Genomic DNA, 17479 nt, shown 5'->3' on the forward strand with positions numbered 1-17479 from the left:
CAAGAAGTCTCTTTCAATCTACCTAACCTTTGATCTTCCCCTATAAACCATTTTTTTAATCATTCTTCATTTCTGCTCTTGTCCAACCTCTTAGATATTTTAATTTTTTCCTAGATACAAATTGGAAGATAATTGTACAGTAGAAGAACACTACATAGCAAAATAAACTATTTAAATACTTCTGCTCTATTCAAACATGAAATCTATGTTGAGATGGAGTTAAGACTGCATTTCGTCCTTGCAAACAGGAATTCAGCCATCAGAGAAATATAGTAACACTTCCCCCTTTTGAGAGCATGTAACACAAGACATAATTTGTGTGTCTGAGATTTTTATTTCAAATGTTCTGTCTCTAAGCACTGAGTAGTTCCTACAGTGTATATCTAAAACTCCCTCTAATGGAGTGCTTCATATGAAAACCAAAAAAAACATCAGGCAGAATTTCTAAAATCTTAATCAATTCACAAGAAGTTCCAACAGAAAACTTACTAACAAATAGACACAGAGATATTTAATATAAGGATCACACATGTATTTGTGCACATTGCTGAAGATTCAGCAATCTTATGTATTGTGGATGAGGACAGTAAAAATTACCTCAGCAGGACATGGGCACCATGAAACTCCTGAGAGCTTACAGAAGCCCAGTGGGGACATCAGGGGATGCTGCACATGCCAACCTCAGGCACAAGAGAAGTGCCCTGACAGGAGTTGAAATGTGAATGGATAAACAGCAGCAGAACAATGACTATGACAGACATCAGTGAATGACACTAATTGTTTCTTGCAAGCTGAACTCCATGCTAATATTGCTCTTACACTATTCTCAGATTACATGGAATCAGACTTAATAAAATTCCAAGAAACACCCCAAAGTGCATAGACTAACTCATGTAACAGAATACTTCCACTAATAGATATTACTATAATTACTTTACATTAAAACACCTTTGAATCTGTGAGGTAGTGAAAGCTACATTAATCAAAACAAGCTTTTCGGCAAGGATGATTTTAATTTTGATTCTTGTTAGCTTTGTGCTCCAATCATATTATAGAGAAAAATAACCTGCCAGTAGTAGTAGCTGTATTCCAAGGTGAATTTCTAAAACATGATCATAGCTTTAGCTTTTACCTGGAGCATTCCCAAAAGATTACTGGCAAAGGCCATTTAAAGGGTAAAATGAATCAGCATATAATCAACAACGTTAGCAATGTCCACTCAGTAGCAGTAAATGCTCAGTGCTGACAATTTAATTTATACATACTGGATTGAAATATATTATCCTCTAATTCCAAAGAAACAAGTGGAAGTATGCAGTGCTGTCATCTCTCAAGCATAGGAAGATTTTAGAGGAACTTTTTTTTCCCTATTTCTACAAATTTAAGCTTCTCTGAGAATTTCTTTTGCCAGAAACTAAAGGACAGTGAAGGAAGACTTCAGCCTCCATAGTCAATATTTCATAATATGCTAAAAATACTCTGGCTGATATTTTTCCAAGTTGCATAGAATCTTTCATTTTTGAGCAGCCAATTTTAATTGCTCTGTTTATTTCTGTGCTTATGTTTAGCTTGTAGAAGAAATAATGACAGACTACCTTATCCTGCATAAACAAAATGCAAGTATCTTTCATGCTATTACTGCAAGGAAGTAGATTTATACCAGCTGCACATTACCTTTCTTTAAATAACACACAGAGCAATTATACATGCAAAGATGATCCCAAACAGAAGAGAAGAGGACAGGATTGAACTGCTTGTTTTAAAGAATGACAGCCCAGATGATGCTACAAGCTTTAGTCAGTCAAATTGTGCTATAAAATGTTGTCCATGTATTGGATACACCCACTCACCATGAGGTAAATGAATCTATACAAATCAGGAGCATTATAGCAGAGAATGCCAAAGATGTGCATATATCATAGAACACTGCAGTCCAGCTGCTGAGAGAACAATGAGCAAACCTTGTTTCTGCATTTGGGTAATAAACCAACACAGTGATGTTCTGGAGCATCAGATATGAGTGTTACAATGTGACCAACAGTGACTTTCCACACTACAGTTGTTACACTAATACTTAAGAACTTTCTATTGCAATGTTAAGGTAGTGTAAAATTTCATCCTGAAAATGTCATTGGACCAAAGGCTTGTCAACATGCCCATTCACTCAGTTTTAAGTACAATTTTCCTGTCACAGAACTTCAGCTGTGATGAGTGAGGTAGAGGAAATAGAGAACTTCTGTCTCCAACATTGTAAATGCAGTTTCTTCAGGCCTTCATTAAGATAATTTTTAAAAAATGAAGCAACAACAAAAGCAGCTATAAAAACATAACTCTACTCATAAAATGAGATACTATTTTAGTGCTATTAGTGCAGTAATAACCACCATATGACTCAAGAGTATTGGAATAAACATACTGAAAAGAAATATGGCACAATAATATGCACTGAATGCAAAAGATGCTCAGAGAACACCAATCAACCACAACAACCAGCAAGCACACTCTGGCTTTCTCTAACAGCACATCAGCTCATCTGAGTGACAGGGGCTTGTACTGACCAGAAAATACAACATTAAATTGCTTTAGTTCAAAAGCCCAAGAAAGCACAGACATATTCTCTTATCTGCTAAGACAACCCACCCTTGTTATAAGCAAAGCCCACATTAGGGAATACTTAGTTAAAACTGATTTTGTTAGCCTAGATGACATTATAGAAGCTTTAGACAAGATGTTTTATATGAACCTGTAATGTGTCTGACATGTCTCTATCCCCAGTGCTTTCCAATAAACATACTTTTAAAAAAAATAGAAAACACACTCCAAGATCAACGAAAAGGTAAGGCCCATATAATTTCTTCATTTTACATAAATAATCTTCTCAGTTGGACAGTATATTTGGAAAGCAAATGTTTTGGAAAGCAAGTTTACAAAAATCTTATTCCTATCAGTGCAGTTTCAAAAGCAGCCAAGGCCTTGGCTCATTCTGGGGAGGAGGTTAAAAAACAAAAGGAAAATGTAAGCATATTCCTGCTCCCAGTCTTGGTGTCTGATTCCTCACATTGCACCAGCCTCTGCCAAACCTTCTAAAAGCTGTGAAACAAAGGGGCAGGGATAAAACAAGACAGTGCAGAATCCCATCACTATTGGAACACCTTGCAGAATATCCTGTTTCTGCTGGAATCCAATTGTAACCACAGACTTCAAACTTCCAAAAAGAATATTTATAGTAGCACACATCAGCCTGCAGCCTTACTAAGGCCTTGGACAAAATGCCTGAAATTTGGAGATGCCACAACAGCTTTGGGAGCACAATTCTGTCAGACCACCCTGCTAGGAGTGCACATGTGGGGATGCCAAAATGGAAAACCTATTGGGATTCTGCTACAAAAGGGAGACAAACAAGCAGCATCCCATCCACACCGTCCAGAATCCCAAAACTATGCCAAAACCACATTTCCATTTTATCTCAGAGAAAATTAGAAAAAATTTCACTCCAAAAAAAACAGCCCAGAGGGGAAATAACACAGATACAGTATGGCTAATCAGAAATACTGGTTTGCTAAGTTAATTGAGAGAACAGACTCATTTTGGATGGCAATTGCTCAGAGGGGCCTCTACTTCAAGGGAGTGTCTCCCCTTAGAATGAAAACCAGATGCTAAATTCATTATTCATATTCCAAACACTGCTTGCAACACTCATTTTCTAATAAACAAGCATGCAATTCTCTATTGTGCATTACCACCAGAAAATCTTATATCTGTTGAAGAGATTGAGATGTATGCAATATTTCAGGTTCTTTATGATCCTTCCTTAAGCATGTTAACATTTAATATGCCCTAATTAGCTTCCCTTTCAAATTACATTCCTGATTTCCAAATTATAGGCTAACATGTTTCTTTGACTTTGATAGGTTATATTATTTTATTTCTTTGCCTTCTTGGACAAGCTATAAAAGCATTTTTCCTGAGGAAAAGCAGGAATACTTTTTTTTTCACTTTTTTCAAGAAGGTGAAAATTTTTTATTTATCTTCAGTATAACTTTTTGTTACTAAAAGGAAGGAAATGCTCCCTGAAGCCCACCACTTTATGCTTTTCAATTTAATGATACAAACATCTTCTGAAGTAGAGAAGCATAAACTCATTAGCAGCATTTCAGTTCTCTCTGCTGCAGAAGCCTGGAGGAAAGAAACCTTAATACAGAATATCTGATTCTAGCACTGAAATTTACATCTTAAACCAAATTATAACATCTAATTTTATGCAATCTTTATATCTCAAGTTAGGATTTCTCTCTTTTCATTCTGAAAGGGGCTTGATCTTAATTGGTTTTATGCTTTTCCATTTGGGTCTTGATTTATTTCTGCTTTAAACTATGAGAGACTGAAAAGAGATATTTCTAGGTGGCTCTGGAGAACATAAACAAGCTTTTATGAATGTCATAAATATATATAATAGAAAAGTTATCTATGAGTAATATAATCAAAAAGTATCCTAATGTAGACAAGACTAATACATTTATACAAAAACAATTGAAAATAACACATTCAAATAATAAACTTAATTAAATTCCCCTAACAGTCATAAGCAATCCATCATAGAGGAAAAAACCCCAACAAACTAGCACGTGGATACATTACAAAATAATTTGTAGGGTTTACAATTACTTTTAGGTTTCAGATACTCAAGTTTTCCAAAAGTAGCAAATAGACATCTACAATGCAATAACAGGAGACAGCAAGATCAAATGCAATAATACCTGTTATTGTTTAACAAAAATACATTAACAGTTATTTGTGAAAAACACATGATTTATACAGAACAAATTCTGTACAGGAAGAAACCAAATGAGAAGAAATGAAGTGTAAAGTTAAACTAAAATAGATGAACACATGGAGAGCCACTGAAGTAAAGTGCTGCTAAGAAACCCCCTCTAAGTTGTTACAACACAAAAGTCATAAAAATTCATGTGAATAAACTTATCTATTGAGAAAAACCCACATAAAGCCAAAAATATACATCATCCATATATCAACTGTGGAACTGTCTGAAAGAAGATGACAGAGTTTATCTGAAAAAGAAATTCAGCTCTGTGTCCAATGTCTAGTCATTTCCCCTCAAACCTACAAGTAAATCCCTCCTGGACTCCATTAACTGCCTTACAGGACAGAGGACAGATAGATCCATTCTCTTTACAAAACAAAAGAAAGATAAAGAAATCTTGGCTTGGAATCCAATCTCTCAGAAGCACTGCAGAATATGGGATGTTTTTCCATTTGAATTTTCAAAGAATCTGAATCACACTTATCTTTTGCTTTAATCACTTGTTAAAGCATTTTAAAACAGTTAAAAATAAACTGCCTCAGCAAAAAATTCAGCTAAAATTTGACATAATATCATAGTAACCGCAAAAATATCTCCAATATTTATGATTTCTGGCAAGAATCTTCCCAATCCGTTAACACTTAGCAAAGTGACAGGGCACTGCAGTATATCTTCCATATCAATAAATGATTCAGAAACAGATGGTATAAGTTCCATAAACATGTCAAACAAAAAAAGCCATGCCAATGTTTTTCCTTAGAAGGAAAAGCCAGCCTTAAGCAACCCTGGATGCTAAGTTTAGCAGCATTATTTTGAACAAAAACCACTTTTAAGAAAAATAGATTTCATGTCCTTTTTACTACGATGGGCCAAAGGTCACTTTGTGTTGAATGTGGTTTTTCAAGACAGCTGTCTGTCCAGCTCTGACTTGGAAATGCCTGTGCTTCACTTCAGAGAATTCAGCAAACTGTGACCTTCATTATCATCTTTTCCTCTCAGTTTTTCCACCTGGGTGCATGAGAAATGACAGCAGCAGTAACACTTCCCCATTCTGTTGTTAATTCAGAATCCTAAATACTGATTTTTACTCAGCAAAAAGCATAAGCACTTCCTATAAATTGTTTGATGACAAATTGCATGGAAATATGTAGCATGAGGGTAGGAAGATGCAAATGAAACATGAACTGTGAAGACAGGTCAAAGAAAAGCTAAGGAAGTCACCAAGTGTGGTGAGGGTGAGAACCCCCCAGGACAGGTTTCTGTCAGAAACCCAAAGTCACCATTCCAGGCAGGACTTGCCAGGAACCACAGCAGCCCATCAATGCAAAGTGCTCACAACTGTTAAAGTTAAATCTCTGCTCCCACAAAGAGCTGTGGAACACCATGGCCTTTCTTCAAGCCTGCAGAAACCTCCTAATCCCATTTGTGCTCATGAAGCTTAAGGTTGGGTCCTGCAGAGAGATAAGCAGAACCCAAATCTGCATGGATAGGAAGTAACAACACTTTGGGGCACAAGTTAAAAGGATAACAGCCTCACAGACTGCCTCTAGCCTTTGTGGACAGTCCCATCTCTGCCTCTGTCCCCAGTCACCCTCAGGGCCAGAGGGCAGGTTTTGGCAGAAAAGACCATGGTTAAACCAAACAGAAACTTTCCCCAGATAGACAGTCACTACTTTTCTTCTGCTGTTCTCTCACCTATGCCTCGAACCCCTGGAGCTCTGCAGCCCCATCTTGTCCCACTCCAGCTCCTGCACTCTCATCCATGCAGCCATGGGCTGTGACAAGAGAGGAACACAAAGGCCTTTGACCTACAGCAAATGGTCACTGGGTGTCACAAACACCAAGAGAAATGGGATCATAGAACACATTCAAGTAAGCCCTTAAAAGGCCACTTTGTGGAAAGGAAAAAAACAAAAACAAAAAAGTAACCTAAGCCTGTAGCAGTCCATAAGTAGCAGTCCATAAAGTCAAATAAAACACGTTTCAGGCATGTACATGGAGATCATCACAGACAAGAGAGGAAGCACAAAGAGCCCACATGTCACAGTCATACAAGCAAGACTTCCAGAGCACCAGCACTGCCAGCTGAGCCCTTTGCTGCTATGAGGCCTGAAGACAAATTCCAGAAGAAGAGAGCTTCCTTTTCTTTCTGTAATACCCACTTTCCAGGGCCCACTGATGCTTTACAAGGAGTGCTTCATGAACACCAGAATTCATGACAAGGAAGTGTCCAAGGTACATCCATTGCTCACAATTGTACTCCTCTCCTTCAGGTAAGAATGTTAATTCTAATCACTCATACCACAAAATATGCCTAAGAACAGATGTCCTACAGTAAACCACCCATTTAATAAGCTTTTTCTGTCCACCATTTAGATACAATACAGTAACTGCTAGACTTGCATGAAAACAAATATTTCTTGTGTTAAAAATATTACATATTTTGTACAAGTAATATTAATTTTTCATTTCAATTAAAATGCAAATTTTCCAATAACCTCACTTACAGGATGTTTGGCTGAAAGTCTGCCAGTCACAGTTCCTGTTTGATTCCAAGTGGAGGAAATGAATCCCTGTAATCAGGTAAAGTAAAAAACAGAAAAAAATAAAGAATGAAGACAAAGAACTATATTTTATTTGATATAAGTATCAGTAATAAAAATGCACTGCAATCAAAACAAGAAAATACAAAAGAAATACTGTTAAATTTTCCATGTAAAAAAGTTCTTAAACAGTAAACATTGCAATCATTTCACATATTTTTAGGATTTTACAAGCTACTTTATATATTTCTACCTTTTTCATGCACGTTTGTAGTCCATCCACATAAGTTGATTTCATCTTATGAACCTAAAATACATAAACTTTAAGATAAATGTTTACTTATAAAAAAAGGGATTTTTCAAATTAAAGATCCTAATTTCCAAATGCATCCTGCTTGTAGACTTTTCTTTTTTAAAGACAGTTTTATCCAAATAAATAATGGATTTGTACTCACTGACAGCTTAACCAATTCCTGTGAGTTAGGTAAATGCTTGGTCATAACCTAAAGACAGAGCTTTGCAAATACTATTAAATAAATTATTGAAATTTATTATTTTATATCTTATGTCCCCAGGTCAATAGATTACATGAAAAACACACACAAAAAACCACAAACAAATTTAAAAGAAAATCAAAACCAAAACCAAACCCACAAACTTTTAAACTTTTAATTTTTTTTTTAATTCTTGGAAGCTCACTCACTGGAAATATAATGATTAAGTGTGGGAGCAGACTAACTAGATAGTTTAGGATTTTCAGGAGGCTTGTCATCCCAAAATTCCCCATAAACAGTTATCTCTTTCACTTTATGCAAAGCATTTCTTCAGAACTCAAAAAACAGACATTTTGCCCTAAGTATGCTTTACAGCACTACACAAATTTCACACTGAAGTTTTCCAATTGTCTTTGTAACGTTGTACAAGTTGTTTGGTAGCTAAAATCAAACATAGAGCAAAACAACAATAAGCAATAAAATTAAAAAGTCTTAAGGATACTGACTTCAAATTAGTATTGGAATGAGCTTTCGCTAGTCAATCTATTTAACTATAAATATTTTTCTGTTTTGCTAAATTTTGCTTTAATGCAACTACATTCTGTGAAAAAATATCAGCTTACCTGGCGGTATTCTAAAATTATCTTAGGCAAGGGATGAAGATCTTGCAATTTATTTAGCTGCAAAATCAAGAATGGGAATTACTGACAGACTTTTCTTGAAGTTTTATTATTAAACAAACTTTAACAGAATACATTTTGGAGGGAGAAATTTTCTTGACAAGCTGAATGGACAAAATACTGGCAGAAGGATGATATCATTCAAACAATCCCAGCCTCAAGGAAGCCTTCATTAGGAAGGATGGGAATTTTTCCTTCCCATTTTATTTTCACTCCTGTCCCACACAGGAAAAAAAAGACACACAGAAGACATAAAAACTTTCCCACAGCAACTTTGAAAACACTGGGCTGTGATGTGTGTGTACTATTTATGGCCCTTTGTTTGGTTTTTGTGCTATACAGCACCAGTGCAAGAAAGAACATGATGGAAATAGACAAGATAATACATATATACACAGGTACATATTTATATACACACAATCCAAGAGGAGAATTTCTCCTGTTCATGCCTTAATAAAAGCTCCAGGAAGACTTCAAGAGAAATTCAAATTAAAAAAACAATAAAATAAAGCATATTTCTGATTACTGTGATTGGAAACTGCCAAAAATTCTGTTGAGAAATACAATTAAATTAGTAAAATAGAGATTGGATATTTATAAGTACAACAAAAAATTCCTGGAACTACAATAGTCCAGGATGAAAAACAGATGCAACTGTACTAAAATTTACATTTAAAATATCAGGGTTTTTTCTTCCTATGAGGGAGAAACTAACATCTTCAGATCTATTGTCTACTATTTATCTCCTGCAAGGTTTCATCCTACCTTTCTCCAAATAACCAATTCTCAGCAGTTGTTGGACTACATAAAAGCATTGCTTTGATTTTAGCTACAAATTCTATGTTCCCAGAAAAAGGTGACATGAGTTCTATTTCACTGATGCCTCTCACTTCCCAAGGCTCTCTGTCACCCTCCAAGGTTACATGGCTGATCTATGAAACCTCCTTCTCCTTGAGCAATGTGTGGGTTTTATGGTTATACTGTTGAGGTTACTGGAGATCATATTTGGTAGTTCAGACACTTGACTGAATGTGGAACTGAAAGTGGAATTTCTTTCTTAAGGAATAAATATTACCCTTCTACCTTCCCCAAAGATGTTCATGTTCAACAATGAGTTGTGCACTTTACTCTAACTCCTATATAACTTAGAGCAATTCAATTGTGGCACCAAATCAGACACAGGTGCAGCTGCACAGAGGCTTTTTCTCTTCTAAGAAGAATCGCCATTGCTATTTTTATCTTCACAAAATGATTTTTTAATGATCTGACAAGGGGATCAAGAGCATCCTCAGTCAGTTTGCATATGACACCAAATTGGACGGAAGAGTTGATCTGGTGGAGGGCAGGAAGGCTCAGCAGAGGGATCTGGACAGGCTGGATCAGTGGGCCCAAGGCTCTGAGGTTCAACAAGGCCGAGTGCTGGGTCCTGCCCCTGGCTCACAGCAACCCCTGCAGTGCCACAGCTGGGCCAGAGTGGCTGGAAAGGGCCCCATGGAAAAGGACCTGGGGGTGCTGGGTGAGAGTGGCTGAACATGAGCCAGGTGTGCCCAGGTGGCCAAGAAGGCCAATGGCAGCTGGGCTGGATCAGCAATGGTGTGGCCAGCAGGAGCAGGGCAGTGACTGCCACCCTGTACTCTGCAGTGAGTACTGTGCTCTGTTTTGGACCCTTCATTTCAAAAAGGACATTGACATGCTGGAGTAAGTCCAGAGAAGCACAACTGAGCTGGAAAAGGGTCTGAAGCACAAGTCTAAAAAGGAACAACTGAAGGAGCTGGGGATGTTTAGCCTGGAGAAAAGGAGACTCAGGGGAGACCTTTGGTAGCTGGTTTGTTTTTCCCCACCATGCAGTGTGAGTCTCTTTTCTGGCACAAGTAACTGTAGCACAAATAGTACAATACAAAAATACAGCATAATTCTTAGAAAAAATCCAGAAAAATCACTATTTCACTGGAATATAACTTAGAAGTTTTGCTAAATCATGCAGCTGGTTTTAAAACCCTTCCCTGTCTCACCACAACTTCTGAGGTGGATACAAGCTGTTGTATTTCAGTTCTCTGAAGTTTCTCACACAGCGTATGCAGCTTTAACTTATCAAATAGTACCTAAAGTAAGAAAAAGACAATAAATCTTTCAAGTGTCAATAAATGTTTCAAGTGTTGAAATAGAAAAGAAAATTATTGGGTGCGTAAACTTAAACAGAAACAGGTTACAAGGTAAATAGAGCATACTGTAGCAAAGAGAACTAATACAGAATTGAAAATCTTTATTTTTAAGCTATTGAAGCAGTGACATATTTACTAAAAAAAAAGAGCATAATTTATACACATACATTCAAATACAGATTATTCAACATGGTTATAATTATGAAAAAAATTATATGTCCTTCATTAAAACCAGAAAATAATTAATATAGAATAAGTCAGAAGTGGTAAGGATATATCTGCTTACAGTTCACCTGTATCAATAAATCTGTAGAACATACACCTTAAGCAGAAACAGTAGAACAAATGATACCTCTCGGAGCTGACAGCTGCTGGTCAGAAGGAATCGTTCTCCAGCAGCCTCATGAGCCTCCTGTTCAAGCTCTTTGAGCCGCAGCTATAAATTACATCAAAATTATTCTGCTTGCACTATTATTTTCTTCAATATCTGCTGCTTCCAAGGTTCATGAGAATATTGGACCTTTATTTAAAATGGAGTACTTGATGTTGTGTAATCATGGCTGCCTACCAACATTTGTTTGAGCAGATTGCTTATACACTCCTTAATTTATATTGTTTTATGATCTGGGAAGAGGATTTATTGTAGTAAGTAGTACCAACATTTCTGGTTAAAGAATTTAGGTTACTGAAGCCTACAGAGATCTGTGAGAAACACAGCTATGCAAATTATTCTGATAAATTAGTAATCTGTCAGACCAGTATGATTATCTAGTCAAATTTTATGTTACAAAATAGGATCCTCTTGCAGCTATTTTTATCAAAGAACACTCATTTAAAGAGTGCATTGTTCACAAAAAGAGGGAGAGGAGTCTATCACTTCTCAGGAAAATGGGTACTGAAAACTGTAAGTTCAGAAAGAGTCATTACCATTTTTACTCTACAACACATAACCCAAAAGGACCCATGCATTTTGCAATGCAATTTCAGTTCTGGGGCAAGGCTGATGACTCAAATATGTCTTTTACTTGTGCAAACAAATAGGGAAGTATCCTAAAATGTAAATACAATCATTTATAATGATATACTAAAAACATCACACTATTACATAAAATGTGACAAAAATTCCTTCTCTTTTTAATCAGTTATCCTCAGTAAAAGCACAAAGATGATGCTACATCATTTTCAAGAAAAAAATTAATACAAAATTTACCCCTAGAATCTCTGACGTTTTTTTCAGTTCTTGTTTGTTCACATATATTTTGTGTGTTTCCATCACTGTAAATACAATTTTAGGTTAAGAACATTTATAATTCACAATTTCAATCTTACATTTTTCTTAGACTATAAAATGGAAACTCAAGCTCACACAGCTGTTATGAGGTTAAGATAACATTTCATATTTAGAGGAATTACATTCCACTTGAGCATAGTCAGCAGCTGTGTGAAAACAGTGAAGATTCATATTTTGAACTGAACTTTTCATACCTGCCAGAATTTTGATAAGTGGAAGCTCTAATGTGCAAAATAAGTTCCACAAACCTTGAGCCTGTAAAATAAGTTATAAATACATTCTTCAGTATTTCCCAGTGAGCAGTATTTCACTTTCTGTATATTCCCTTTTTACATGACAACATGTGTCTGTGGCATGAAATACTACTTAGTGTAAATTATAGTTTCTAAATGCTGTCACGTCTCTTTGTGGGGAATAGGAATTTTGCAACAGTAACTATTTTGTACAAGAATGCTAATAAAGAAATATATATACATCTCCTTTTTTCTAAACAGTTTATTTTTAAAGCAAGCTTCATTACAATAGGACACACAGTTATTCTTTTTCCTTTGTTCACTTGAACGATTAGGTAACCATTCATAATTCATAACTTTGTCTTCATTAGGGAGAAAATAAGAGTTGAAAGGGTCATGTCCCCAAATTACTTACTGAGAACAGAAAGTCTGGTGTTTTTTTAACCAATGAAACAACCTGACTTGTCTAAAAATTCTTGTGGGCTCAGGCTCAGTGTTTCTGTGCCTTTGGTGTTTCCCTGCTGCCTCCCTTCATGGTTTGCTCACCACACTGCTGATATCCACATTAACATGGCTCCACCACCTCGTGGTCCAAGCCCTACACCTGCAACCAGCAAATCCCTGGGAAACAGTAATGCCCCTTCTACCAGAATGTGGATGTATCCTGGCACTTTTTGGGCACTTTTCCAGGTATATGGTCACAGGCAGAAAACACACACATCCCAACAGATTTCTTGAGAAGCATTCTGAACTGCAATAAGGTGTAAAACAGAATAAAAATGTTCATTTGGAAGGGACCTGCAATGACTATCTAGTCACATTGCCTGGTCAAATCAGGGCTGACTAAAATTTAAAAAACATGATAAGGGCACTGTCCAACTGCCTCTCAAACACTGACAGGCTGGGCCATCAACCACCTCTCTGGGCAGTCTGTCCCAGCATGTGACCAGTGCTTGGTTAACACAACCTAGAACAAAAGATATGCTGAGTTTTCATAAGCAAGGAATACATATATAGAACAATATATGTTCTATCTCTTTTAATACTTTTTAAACAGTAATATATAGATTTAAAATATTCAAAGACAAGTCAATATTCTGAACCTTTCCTGTTCTCAGAATCTTCATTTAGTTAAATGTAGCAGAGGAAAATTTTCTCCTAAACATTAACCTTGACACCATCTCCTTCTAGAAAAAATGGCAAATTTGATGGGCAATTTATTTTAAATGTTGACTGCCAATGTAAATCACGAAGGACTGAAGCATTGCATTATTCTAATTTGAATGAGAAATACATCATTAACTCTCTTTAATTCAATACTTACATAGTTATTACTTACAACTTACCTTTAAGCCATGAGTAAGGTCCATCATTACATTATAAAGCTTCTCCAAGTTCACACCTAAGTTTTGATACTGACATAAATAAATCAAAAATATATCAGTAACTTTGTTGCTAACAATACACTAAATATTTTAGCAATATCACTTCTTTAAAAGGCATAAATTGTAAAAATGCGATTTTCTGTCTACCTTCTGTTAACATTTCAGAAACGTGATCTCTGTGAAACCCAAATCATTAACACAGCACTAGATTATGAACATTGCAGATTTTGCCTGTTCCTGTACTTACATTTTGCATCAGGTACAGAGAAATATAGTATTGATAAACTGCCTTTGACACTGCAGTCAGAGTTCTCTTACTACTTGTAAAATGAGGAAAAACTCCTTGCATCCTTTTTCTCACATAACTACTGCCACTCTTGTGCCAGAACTGTTCACTTCCTTCCTTTCTGTTCCAGAGGTGTTCCACACAACACCAGGTCAGCTCCTTCAATTGGCTAGAATACCATTTGAAATGTATACAAATACTGAGAAAGACTGTTAGCTGCAGTTACATGACCATTAAAATAAACTTAATAAAGACTGAGAAACAGCAGGCCTGGAAGATAAGATGCAGAGGGCTCTCTTCAGAACTGAGATATGCAGATCCACTGGTGATGATCCTTGCTCTAAAACAGTCTAGTCCATACTGCAGTGAAAAGTCACCATTTTGTCTCTGAGAAACCTTGTCTATACCAACTTGTCCTGGAACAAATGAGCTGTCTGTGAAATACAAACAGCTTGCTTGATCCCTTCCTGGAGGTGGAAGAGAGCCCAGTGACAGGCCAGTGACAGGCTTCAACTGACACCAAAATTCTTCATCAGTAATTGCAGCAATGACAAGACCAGCATAATGTTTAGCACCTGCTCCAGCAAATGTTTCAGGAGTGTGGACCATGAGCACTTTGGCACAGCACCAAATACACAGACAAGCAGCAAGCAGCACATCCTTGTGCTAGAGGTGTGTGGGTGAGCTGTGGGCTACAGAACAAACCAGTAGTCATTCCAAGAACTGTGGTGGGTGGACAAGACTAGCACAAGACAGGGAGCTGCACTGAAGCAGTGAGGCACAAGATGATTTATCACTTACCACAGATCCCTCTGGCAGTATGGACAACTGTTGGGAATCTACCAGTAAAAACAGACCAAGAAGATTGAAGAGATAAACCTGGCAAAGAACCAGGAGACACAGGAAGAACTGGAAGTCACTGAGCAAAGAGAGAGAAGCCAAAAAGGAAGTGTGAGCGCGCAGGTGACAAATTAAGGAATAAGGAATGGTGGGGGAGAATAGTCACAGGATGTCACAAGGAGACATTAACTGGGAATTGAGTGAACAAGTCACTGGAGATGGCTGTGGCAAGGAAACAAACTAGACCTGAAGCAGGACAGGAAGGAAATAAAATTTCAATATTTAACACAGAGCTGGAAATCAGGATAAAAAAGTTGAAAAATAACTAAGAACAGATGTAACATCTGAAGAACAAAAGACTAAGTCAAGCTAAGGGAAAAGGCAAGATTAAGGATGCTGACTCACAGCAAGGCCATCACACATAAAAGAACCATAGGTAACTTCTGTCTATTTGCTTGTCTATTCCTACACTAATTTAATTCTAATGAACTAATAATTTAATTCATGAAGTAGCTTCTGAAGAACTGCAGTTTACAGCCAGTGCTTTCAAGTAAACTGCCTCTGCTTTTCTCAGAAATGTCTACACTGATGGGTAAGTGCCAGTATAACCAACCCCTGTCTATGCTCCAAGCCCTCTTGGCATCTGTGGATTTGTATCCTACAAGTCCTACAATCATGGTACAATACTTGGTCTGAATGAACAAGGCCTCTGAAAAGTGAATGGCAGAGAAAGACAACATTATTTAGGTTGTTCTACATCATCTTATCCTTCAAACAACCTCTGACAGCTAATATGTCCACACTAGATCCCCATTGCCCAAAAGAGATACAAATATTTTATAGCATTCAGGCAACACATTTCAATAGAAATACAGGGGACATTTGCTATGATAAAGGAAGATTCAATTTCCATAGTGCAGGGGATAACATCTCAAAAATTTCATCATGAATTCTCTCACACTGAGAATTAAATTCACAGATTTTTTCATACAAATGCTTGAAGGTCCACATTTGACTCCCTGCTGTTTGTCAGCCTATGATGTGGTGTGTACCAGCTGAGAAATTTAGCAAAATTGTTAATAACAATCAACTAAATACAGGCTACAAGTGCACAGGAACTGGAGAACAAATACAGCATTAGATATTTTGGAAAGGAGAGTTGGAAATTATTTCGCAGGACAGTGAAGAGAAAAAATATAAAACTCTATATTAATTAATGTTGTTACTGAACTTTACAGTTGTAAAGTAAAATTTTACAGCTGTTCCTAGAAAATGAGCTCCCATCTTGGTAGATGCAGTAAAACCTCCCCTTCTCCCCTTTCCTTCAATTTCCAACATGTCACATTAATAGAATATTTTTTCCATTATAAAATCTTCCATTAGAAAATCCATCTATTATCTATCTTCTTTTGCAATATCTTCTAAGCAAAAGTAATTCTATTATAATTTCCTTCCCTTTTTAACCCAAACAATTGAAAACAAACTACTTACAGATACATTTCTCAAAGTGCCTGTATCTGTATTCTCTGCTCCCTTTGAAAAAGGATTTTCAAAATACTTCTGTATTAAACACTCAAAGGAAGGAACTGTGTCACTGGGGTTTATCAGCCATGCTGCAATCCTTGGATCTAACACAACACTATTGGCAACTACAAAAACAAGTTATTCAAAATATTTAAAATACCTCCCATACTGAAAAACAGCTTTAAAGTTTTGCCCATCTTTCCTGCACACACATATCATAAAAGGACAATATTTACTCTACAAAAATATCAAACATTGAATTCACAGCTGTAACACATGGTCAATAACATGACTACACAGGAGGAAGTGTAGTATTGCACATTTTTGAAGAGTGTTGTTTCATGAGGTTAGGATGGATTTTTTTGGTTGGTTGATTTTTTTGAGTTTTCAATTATAAGTAAACTTTTGGCTCCTTAGATTAACTGTAAAAACCTTCCTTTCTTAGAACTGAAAACTTCAAGCTGAAGGGTTTTTTTATGAGAGTCTCCCTCTGGTACAGTTTTCTTATTGTTGTTAACTAGACTGACACCACAAAATTGCTATTGGGGATCAGGGAGAGATTTACTTCCTAGCAATTGTTAATGTATATATGAACTCACATATGGGTGCACAATGAACTGTTGCCAAAACTCAGAACCTTTTGTCATTTAACATCATATGTGCTTACACTGCACCCTCATGTTCACACAGATGGACAGGATGGGCCAAGCCCAGTGCTGCTTCACTTTCCTTTGAACTACAATCTCAACATGCCTCTGCACTTCTGCCAAGAACAGGAGAAACTAACTAGGCTGCTTTGTGATATATTCAAAGATAAACCTAATTATCCTCTTCAGTAACCCCTAAGTAAGTTCAAACCATGACCTACAGGTACATTTCTAGAGAACTCCATGCTACACAGCCTTGCAGACTCAGTTACCTGGAAGCAAATTTTAATGTCCATAATGCAAGTCACAGCTACAGGACTACTCTAAAGAGAATCTTAGGGATTTTGTTTGTTTCGTTGGAGCTTTGTGTGCTTGTTTTTTTCATAGCAGAAATAATGCATGAGGAAGCATGAAATTTCCAAGTTTAAAAGCCTAAACAAGAATTGGTTTGGTTACAAGAAACTTCAGATTCAAATCCCATTAATTGCATCACAGTATCAAATACTTCCTGTGTGTACAAGTTACATACTGTCACTATTGCCAGTCCCTTTACAGCATTTCTTTTCCCACCT

The 17479-nt window shown here is 36.6% G+C and overlaps 1 protein-coding gene across 1 annotated transcript in view; it reads right to left on the reverse strand.

Moving 5' to 3' along the window:
• The window catches only part of POLN (DNA polymerase nu), an 89916-nt gene that overhangs the window by 60782 nt on the left and 11655 nt on the right, over nt 1–17479 (reverse strand). The window contains exons 7-15 of the mRNA XM_054291270.1: nt 16228–16385; nt 13572–13640; nt 12187–12247; nt 11912–11976; nt 11054–11137; nt 10552–10641; nt 8483–8539; nt 7619–7672; nt 7330–7395 (exon numbers count right to left, since the gene is read on the reverse strand). Coding sequence (XP_054147245.1) covers nt 7330–7395; nt 7619–7672; nt 8483–8539; nt 10552–10641; nt 11054–11137; nt 11912–11976; nt 12187–12247; nt 13572–13640; nt 16228–16385 — 704 coding nt within the window. The remainder of the gene's footprint in view (nt 1–7329; nt 7396–7618; nt 7673–8482; nt 8540–10551; nt 10642–11053; nt 11138–11911; nt 11977–12186; nt 12248–13571; nt 13641–16227; nt 16386–17479) is intronic.

The sequence above is a fragment of the Melozone crissalis genome, unplaced genomic scaffold (assembly GCF_028551555.1).
Source record: "Melozone crissalis strain CALT ecotype California unplaced genomic scaffold, PUWL_Pcris_2 ptg000006l_1, whole genome shotgun sequence".
In the NCBI taxonomy this organism is placed as follows: domain Eukaryota; kingdom Metazoa; phylum Chordata; class Aves; order Passeriformes; family Passerellidae; genus Melozone; species Melozone crissalis.